General features: G+C 38.5%; 1 protein-coding gene across 6 annotated transcripts in view; it reads right to left on the reverse strand.

Moving 5' to 3' along the window:
* The window catches only part of gcna (germ cell nuclear acidic peptidase), a 37,126-nt gene that overhangs the window by 8,421 nt on the left and 18,736 nt on the right, over positions 1-9,969 (reverse strand). For all 6 annotated transcript variants that reach the window (XM_020534139.2, XM_020534154.2, XM_048605392.1 and 3 more), the window contains exons 7-12: positions 9,113-9,201; positions 7,930-8,118; positions 5,565-5,766; positions 2,297-2,432; positions 2,072-2,210; positions 1,435-1,639 (exon numbers count right to left, since the gene is read on the reverse strand). In XM_020534139.2, the coding sequence (XP_020389728.2) occupies positions 1,435-1,639; positions 2,072-2,210; positions 2,297-2,432; positions 5,565-5,766; positions 7,930-8,118; positions 9,113-9,201 (960 nt within the window). The remainder of the gene's footprint in view (positions 1-1,434; positions 1,640-2,071; positions 2,211-2,296; positions 2,433-5,564; positions 5,767-7,929; positions 8,119-9,112; positions 9,202-9,969) is intronic.

Here is a 9,969-nt window from a genome sequence, read left to right on the forward strand (position 1 = left end):
GGAAGGGTCACTGGACCCGAAACGTTAACTCTGATCTTTTCTTCACAGGTGCTGCCAGACCTGCTGAGCTTTTCCAGCAACTTCGGTTTTTGTTCCTGATTTACAGCATCCGCAGTTCTTTCCACTTTTAATTTAGACAATGTCAATATGGATTTACAAAAGAGAAATTACATTTGAGAAACTTATGGGAGCTTTTTTAGGACGTAACTGGTAGAATAGATAAGAAATCAAAAGTGAATGTGCTGTATTTTGATTTTCAAAGCTGTTGATAAGGTCCCACATATAAAAAGGTGAGAATGTGTGCAAGACTGAAGCATGTAAAATTTTAGCTAACATGGATTTTGAGTCTTAATCTCACATTAGACAAGTGTGGTCCATGTCACAAGTTGTTATTAGACTTTTCTCCCTTCTCAACTGAAAGTCCAAGTTTCTTGGATCCTAGAAAACTTCCAGTACCTTAAATAGTTGGCCAGCCAACTAAGATGCAGGGTAATTGGCCAAAAGATAACTCACCATGCAAGTCCAGAAAGAAAAGAAGTCAGGAGAACATGACCCAATTCAGTGAGATAGGAGGTTGAACCCCTGACTGTTTTTCCTTTTTAGCTCGTTTGCTGACACCAAATTGAAAAGCCAGAAGATTGCTAAAACAGCTTCTATTTATGTACATTTAACGTAGCTGAAAATGCCCAAAGGTGCTCTCTGGGAGTTTTCTCAAACAAAAATTCAGATTTTTTTTATTCACTCGTAGGATGTGGGTGTCACTGGCTGGGGCAGAATTTATTGCAATGTCTAGTTGCCCTTAAGGTGGTGAACTATCGTCTTGAACTGCTGTATACATGTGCTATAGGTAGACCCACCGGGAATGCCAGGGTTTTGACCCAGTGACAAAGAGAACAGCAATACATTTCCAAGTCAGGTTGGTGAGTGGTCAAAGGGCAACATGCAGGTGGTGGTGCTCCATGTATCTGCTGACCTTGGACTTCTAAAATGGAATTGGTTATGGGTTTGGAAAGTGCTGAAGGATCTTTGAGACAGATGGCCAAATTCTTAGCCAAACGGGTATGTCTTGAAGGATAATCTTAGAGCAAGTCCATGAAAGAGGTTGGTGAATTCTAAAAATTGGCATCTTTCACAACTCAAAACAAAGCTTCATTCACAGAATGATTGACCTTGGGAGTGTACAAAAGCCCAGAATTAGAGCAATGCAAATATCTTGACTGGTTGTAAAACTGGAGCAAGTTAGGGAGAGAGAGACCAGGGAAAAAAATTAAGAATAAAAAGATCAATACTGCAGCACAAAATGAGCTATGGTTTGGAACCTTCATCTTTTGATTTAGTATTTTACATGGTTTGAATGATCTAACTTAGTTGTTTTGTTATCTTGGAGAATAAGTTAAAATAGTTTAAGAAACCCTGCAAAATTCTCATACTTACGTGTTTTTGCACTTGTTGCACTGGTATGTATACTTGTAATTTATTTCATATGTGTGACAGCGTGTAACCATAGGTAATTCAGGGTGAATCAGTATAGATCTCTGTGCGTACAACTTCCAAAATGGTCCATGTCCATCGCGCACATTATTAATAAGCCAGGTGGCAGCATGACACAATTCATGAATCAATGTATCCCGCAGACGTTCTGCGAAGCAACAACAAAATAAATGTTTCACGTGAGGGCAGTAAGATCAACCTTATATAAGATTTTACTAATTCTCTTGCTTTTGGCAACTCTAAATGTTTACAGTATTAATGCTTAATGAATGAAAGGTAATGGGATCATCAGCGTCAGGGCAACGGATTATTCCCATTTAAATGGGAACAATGTCCAGTCACTGCATATTTGAGCTAATGATCTGGATGTGTGTCATTAACGTGGTTTTCCTTAAATTACAGAAATTAGGGGAAATTTAAAAAAGGCTCCGGTTTTAACATCTGTCCTTCTGATTTTTATGTTTGCAATGTCAAATCAAAATGGGGAGACAGATGCCAAATCAAATCATTGTGCACGGAATGAAAGTTAACATTAATTGAAAACAAATTTATCCAATTGTATATTAATTTTTGTTCTCACCAGCTGAATCACAAACTTTCTCTGACAATTCAATTCTGGCATAACGTTTGATAGTACCATCTCGTTTCTGTCCAGTAACACAATATCCAGCAGTTTTTCGCATTTTCTTATTCCATGTTATCACCAACTTCTCTGGAAGCTGCAAAATCATAGGGAATGTCAGTCACATCCAAGCATGGACAAGTTTGTTGGCTGGCAACCATTATAGGATCAATAAGATTTTACCTTCTGCTGAAAGACGCTCTTATTGTATAAATCATAGAGTTCTTGAGTTAACTCATCACGATTTTGTTTGAAATTTTTTACGTACTTTGACGAGCCGAGTGTCAAGTCGTGAAGGAAACAACCATGCATTTGGCATCTGATGGAGAAACATTAAATCAAAATTAAGGAATAATCACTCCCAAAAAAAAAGTTTTTAGAAGAACAACCAAGCATACTGATTAAAAGCCAAAAGAACTGAGGATGCTGTAAATCAGGAACAAAAACAAATTTGCTGGAAAAGTTCAGCAGGTCTGGCAGCATCTGTGAAGAAAAAAATCAGAGTTAACGTTTCGGGTCCGGTGACCCTTCCTCAGAACCAGTCACCAGATCCGAAACGTTAACTCTGATTTTTTTCTTCACAGATGCTGACAGACCTGCTGAGTTTTTCCAACAACTTTGTTTTTGTTCCAAGCATACTGATTAATGCACTGCTACTCAAGAATTCCTCCACTTTTTGAAGGATATCTGTTAAGCCTCAATTGGAAAAGCAATCACAAACTAACAACTCTACTTACAGAGTCATAGATTCATACAGCACAGAAACAGAACCTTCAGTCCAACTCGTCTGTGCCTTCCCAGTCTGGCCAATATCCCTGTAAACCCTCCTATTCACATACCCATTGACATGCCTTTTAAACGTAGTAATTGTACTCACTTCTACCACTTCCTCTAACAGCTCGTTTCATACATACACCACCCTCTGTGAAAAAGTTGCCCCTTAGGTCTCTTTTAAATCTCTCCCTGCTCCCCTTAAACCTATGCCATCTAGTATTGGACTCACCCCACCCTAGGAAAAGGACCTTGGTTATTCACTCTATCCATAAACCTCTATAAAAGGTCACCCTCAGCCTCCGATGCTCCAGAGAAAAATAGCCCCAACCTACTCAGCTTCTCCCTATATATCAGACCTTCTAGTCCCAGCAACATCCTTGTAAACCTGTTCTGACCCCTTTCAAGTTTCACAACATCCTTCCTATAGAAAGGCAAACAGAACTGAATGCAGTATTCTAAAAGTGGCCTATCGATGTCCTGTTCAGCCACAACATAACATCCTAACTCTATACTCAGTACTTTGACCAATGAAGGCAAGCATGCCAAATGCCTGCTTCACCATCCTGTCTACCTGCGACTCCATTTTCAAAGGAGCTATGCACGGGAACCTCTAGGTCTCTTTGTTTGGTTAGACTCCTCATGTTCCTATCATTAAGTATATATGTCCTGCCTTGGTTTGCTTTGCTAGTTTTCTTCCATTTGCTCATCACCCATGTCTTATTGACTTTGCTCTGAGCAGTGTGGACATTTTCCTCCTTTCACGCCTTCATTAACACCCATTTGACATCTTAATTACTCCTTCACGACCATCAGCAACCTCTACTTTTGGCTCTGGGTACCCTCACCATTTCTCCCCCTTGTTCTTACTCCCCCTCTGTCTACAACATAAAAACCAGCATTTTTCAGCACCTTTCAGTTCTGAACAAGAGTTATATCAGCGTCCAGACATTAACTGTTTCTCTCTCCAGACAAGTTTCCTGATCTGATGACTTCCAGGGAAATAGGTCTGCAAGTTTGCTTGGCACATAATCCTTCATTTTTAGTGGCTAGGTGCAAATTTATCATTCTAGACTGCAATTGTCTACCGGTTTTTTCCTTAATCACAAACAGAAAACCTGGAAGTGGAAGCTCAAATGTGAATGCATGTGAGAAGATGTATGTCTGATCACAGGCTTTCCATCTGTCATGAGAGTTAAAATGCAGAAGACACTTGACATTAAAATGTACAATGGCTTCTTAAAACTTTTGGGAATGTACGTGTCTGTAAAAAAAGGAGCAATGCTGCATATATAGTGAATATGAGGTTGTGCTCTTTTAAAAGAAATAAAAACATTATAGCACATGATGTATTGCCAATACTTTGGATAGTAAGTACGGGCTATTTAATGACCAACTATGACAGGCTGAAAGTGATTAGTTAGATGGAAAAATATAGTCAGTAAGCAAGCAGGTCTTAAAAATACAACGCATAAAAGGGACACAGAGTGGGGTGCAGAGTGCAAGTGGAAGAATAGAAATGGCACACAACTACTTAACAGTAAAAGTGCATGTAAGAGATGAGAATACAACTGGGACAAAGAGGGAAAGCAACCCTTTTAAAAATGAACAGTAAACATACCTGTTAACAAAACAAGGAAACAGGGAGAGGAAAAAATTTGTCTGATGCTAACATAAGAGAATGCAAGTCAGAAGCACATCACATCACAAGAAGAAAATAAAATGGAGAATTAGCTAAGAAAGTAAAACAAAGCCTTGAGGAAGAAGGAAGCTGTTCTCTTGGGGTATCAGGAACATAGTGAGAACATTGTCAGGAATTGACACTCCAGTGTAGACTCCAGATTGAAGAGAACAGCAAGAGCGAGCAGTTTAGTTTGGGATGAAAGCAGGCATGATACACGAGGAAAGTAGCATAAATCTGGAGGATGAAATGTGGGAAATAATAAATAGGGAGAAAAGAAAACAAGACCAGATGACGAGTAGTGTAAATTACAGCAGAAACATGAAAAATAAATACCAATTGTATGATGGACTCATAACTATCTGCCACGGAGCCAAAGTCAGGATATTTACAAAGCCAGACGTAACAGACATGAACACAAAATTTAGACTGAATACAGAACTGTGCTATGTTATGTTTACATTGAAACTAAGGGGTAATTGCAATCTGATATAGGATAAGAATGAAAAAGTTGAACTGCAACAAAACAAAAGATAAATTCTGGACAAGAGTTGTGCAACAGTCCAGAATTATGCACCATACAAAGAGGACACTGTCCGCAACTGCATGATAGTCAATTATTGATATTCAGAATTGTGATTATCAATGTTCACATAAAAAGGGACCTCAGAAGATCATGTCTCTATTAAAAAAATGCTCTGGGACAAAAAAAAAAGTGCAACAGGCACAAGACTTGTAATAGGCAACCAATTCATCATGGTACTCTCAGTCAGTTATGAATAGATAAGAAACATATTTATCCAGCAAGATCATTGACACATGAATTCTGGGGTACTTTTTAGATGTAGACAGACCGATTGCACATTTCCAGACTCACAAAATAAAGATCCATCCACTGGCCAGAATCTAGGTTTTAACAAAATGAAATAGTCATTGACAGCACCTCAATGATAACTTGACATAAAAGGAGTTGCCAGGAAACCTTTTAAGAATACTTACTGTCTCGATACTGGACGTTGGGATTGTGATTCAGAAAAACTCAATAGATTGAAGTCTGGTACTTGGCTCAATGAAGTAAGTTCTGATAGAACACCTTTCACAGATTGTGATGCCTGGGTAGAGATAGGATCAAAACTCTTCTTGTCTCTAGATTTGTGCTTCGCTCCCAATCTGTTATGACTCGGTTTTTGTTTCACTGGCTCTACATGTTTAAAAAAAAAGGTAGAACAATGAATTTGTAAAGAAGTACACACAAAGTATGCAAATTCAGCCTCCAACATTAGCTTCTCTACAGTTCATTCTAATTTTTAACTTGAGCTGAAAAGTGGCAAGTATATTTCTGCCACCTATGTGCCGGGCAGTGACCATCTTCACGAGAGAGAGAGAATCTGACCATCACCTCTTCACATTCAATTGTTATCACCATCACTGAATTCCCCCACTATCAACATCCTTGGGGTTAGCACGGATCAGAAACTCAACTGGACTCACCATATAAATACAGTGGCTAGAAGTACTGCAGCAAGAAACTCACTTCCTGATTCCCCAGATCCTGTCCATCATCCATAAGGCACCAGTCAGGAGTGTGCTGGAAAACACCCCATTTGCCAGATGAACAACACTTAACACCATTCAGGACAAAGCAGCTGGCTTGATTGACACCACATCCATAAACATTCAGTTCCTTTACCAACTATGTTCGATAGCAACAGTGTATACTATCTATATAAAGCACTGCAGAAATTCACCAAGTCTCCTTTGACAGCATGTTCCAAACCAACAACCACTAATATCTAGAAGGACAAGGCAAGAGCAGCAGATTCACGAAAACACCAAGCCACCATCCAGACTTGAAATTATATCACCATTCCTTCAGTTCCACATCGGCAAAATCTTGGAACACCCTCTCTAACAACATTGTTGGTCCAACCAATGACTGCTGTGATTACCATCACCTTCTCAAAGGCAACTAGGGACCAGTTCAAGAAATGTTTTTCCTCTGATGTTGATTCTCTCGCTACTTGCCCCACATGCACTTTAGCAGATACGGCCTTCAATATTCAGCATGCAAGGACAATAGTGTGCCCGAGCCACTATTGCTGATGGACAGCAGGTGGACTTGATTGTGCCATCATCATATGTGTAGGCATGTGTAAGAAGTGAATCTAGGACAGGTATAAACTAGTACCAGGAAACCATTAATGACTAAATTAAATTTACAGCTCAAAATTTGACACAGAATTTCAAAACTGCGGCAAGAATAACATTTAAGGAAAATAACAAACACTATACTTAGGAGGAGGCAGCGGTGGAGGGGTAATATCACTGGAATAGTAATCTTGAATCCAGGTTATTGCTCTGGGGTCATGGGTGAAAATCTCACCAGGGCCAAACAGCCAAATTTAAATTGAAAAAAAAAAAGGGAAATAAAAAGCAGACCCAACGGCAATCATGTAACCACTGTCAAAAAATCCCATCTAGTTCAATAATAGAATAGAATATCCTTTATTCTCGCATGTATTCAATTAAAAAAAAGTGAAAGATGTGTACTGTCGCTGTATATAGGCACCATTCACATTAACTTAGAGTACAATTTTTTAAAAAAAACTTAAGAGTCCAACTTTTCCTTCTATGTTGCTACAGCATGCTGCTGCCAGAGTTCTGCTGTGGGCTTCCCAACCCATAGAATGCTGTCAAGAGTAGCCTGCTCCAGGCTTCCTTTTAGGGAAAGATATTTGCTGTCCTTAAATAGTCTGGCCTTTATGCTGACACTTAAATGCCGTCAAGGCAATAAAGGATGGGCAATAAATGCGAGTCTAGTCAGTGATACCAACATGACATGAACAATTAAAAACAATTGTCAGATGATACCCAACTTGGGTACAGAGGAAATTTCTCGATAGTTCCAAGGACAAGCGATTTTAGACACAAGGTTAATTTAAGGTGTTTTCCTTCGAGCAGATTAAGTGGAGACAATATAGGTACACCAGATTATCTCCTTTTAAGTGAACCTGTTACAAAGAAAATTTGGCCTCATCAGCTGATGGTACATGGACTTAAAGATTCTGCACAAGAGATAAAAAGAAACGAGGGAAGAAATTTATCCTATCTTTTCCGTACAGTGGTTCACCAACCACCAAGGTGGTTTCAAATAATAGTCATATGGGATGGGGGCACATGCTGCAACATCCAGCTGTGATCACTCAGATTGGGTGCAACAAGGTCATGAAGGAATTAACACCTCATGCATGGGTTCACACATTCAACGCAGACATCCTGTATACATTCACATACATACCTGCACATCAGTAGGTTAATTTTGCTGAAGAGTAGTGAATTAAACTAATTAAAAAAAAAAACTTACCAGTAATTGCCATTCTTCCATTCAAGTGGCTGGAAATTAAATCTGGAGTTCTCTTTGTTTTGTTTTTAATCCTTTGAAAAAGCGACTCAAATTCATCACTTGATGTATCTGATGTATGTGACAGTTCATTCAATTTTTTGGTGTATGTAGGACGATTTGAGCTACTACCACCTTCTAAACTCATCGATCCTGTGAATTAAACAGAATTCAAACATGCCCAAAGTGCATGAAGCGCAGATTTAATTCTTTCTCACCCTGCCACCCCACAAGTTCTCCAAAAAATTGGTCTCACTGCCCACTTTTAATAAGAAAATATCCTTCAGCATTGCTCAACATAGGAGCTATTGATTTTGATGAAGTATACTATAGACTGCTTCCACAGAACATGCATTTGCCAGTTCACAGCTTCTCCAAATAGTTCATGTTATCCTAAAAGTCAGGTGAGGAAAAGAATGATGTGAATTCAACATCAGGTTACCACCCTTCACAAACTCAAAATATGAAAGCAGTAATGTCAGTAGATCAAATGGTTCATTAAACCTTATTGCCATTTTTCAATAAATATTGCTGAAATTCTGCATACATCAACTCAAAGACTCAAATAATCTCTATAAAATGTATTTACATCGAAAAATAATTGAAATGAAATTATAGTGGATTGTAAGTTCTCTCTATCCCATCTTCCTTGTCAAAATTTGCTGTGGAGGTAGACACTTTTTATTCTCTCCAGACCCCTCGGTGCAAGTTTTGAATTTGGATGACAGAGGCTTGCATGCTTCTTCTCATTTACACAGCTTAATCCACAAAGCTACCTCTCAATAATACGAAGAGAAGCATATTAAGCATTAATTGACCTCAAGTACAAAACAGAAGTGTGCCAAGATCCCAAGTTGAACTCCAATCAAAGTAAAGGCTATAGAAGCAAAAGTGGAGGGAGGGATTTTAATAAATAATCCACCTGGGAAATCTCTAGTCATCTAACTACAGGGTACATCAACATGATCTTCTTACAAGAACAAGGAAAATAGAATACAAAGTTAAGATAAAAGCAATATTTTACATAGCATTCTGCTAGTTTCCTGTTGAAGGGCATGCATTATGAGAATCAACGCTTTAAAACATGAGAAATAATCATAAGAAACAGACAGCCATCTATTGAATGCTTTATTTGCAGATTACTTACCAATATTAGCACTGTGCTCTTTCTCCACAGTCCCATTTATATCCAAATCATCAGAAGATAAGTCATCACTCACTATAAAGTCTTTAAGACTGTACAGAAAATCATTGTTGTATGGAAATCAATGAGCATAAAATTAAATTATTAAATATTCAGTCATATACCCTGATGCCCCAATGCATTCATGCCTCCTGTCAGCCAATAGGCCAATCATTAGGCACTGAAAAAATTGAAATGGAAAAGCAAACATTCACTTCATTTCGGCTTACAGCCACTTCATGCACGTATCATTTTCTGTCCTCCATATAGTACTACAAAACTGTGATCAATCAGCTCAATACTGAAACAGATTTGTCACGATATGGTGGTGACATGAGAATTTTTTTAAAACTAAAGAGACAAACAATAGTGCGAAGGAACAACTTGGACTATAAGTACATATTGCCCCATCCTCTATTTTATTAAAAGGCAAATAATGGAATGGAACTTGAAAAAAAAAATAGGCTCTTGATCTCTGGAGAATGCTGCAAATGAACTAACAGAAAGCTGGTATATGTTTACAGAATGGAAGAAATCTATTGGGGCACATAGACTTTCAAGATCAAGTGTAGTCTTCAGGAGCAGTATGGTTAGTGGGTCAGGTATACATGGAACAATAAATGCAGTCTTATTGCTGTCATTTTACAAGGTATTTGAGATCAAGAGAATTTGATTTTTTCATAAACGTGTAGGGAATAAGTTGAGGAGATAGTAGGAACTGCAGATGCTGGAGAATCTGAGATAACAAGGTGTAGAGCTGGATGAACACTGCAGGCCAAGCAGCATCAGAGCAGCAGGAAGGCTGACGTTTCGGGCCTAGA

Source organism: Rhincodon typus, chromosome 14 (genome assembly GCF_021869965.1).
Source record: "Rhincodon typus isolate 14 chromosome 14, sRhiTyp1.1, whole genome shotgun sequence".
Taxonomy (NCBI): Eukaryota; Metazoa; Chordata; class Chondrichthyes; order Orectolobiformes; family Rhincodontidae; genus Rhincodon; species Rhincodon typus.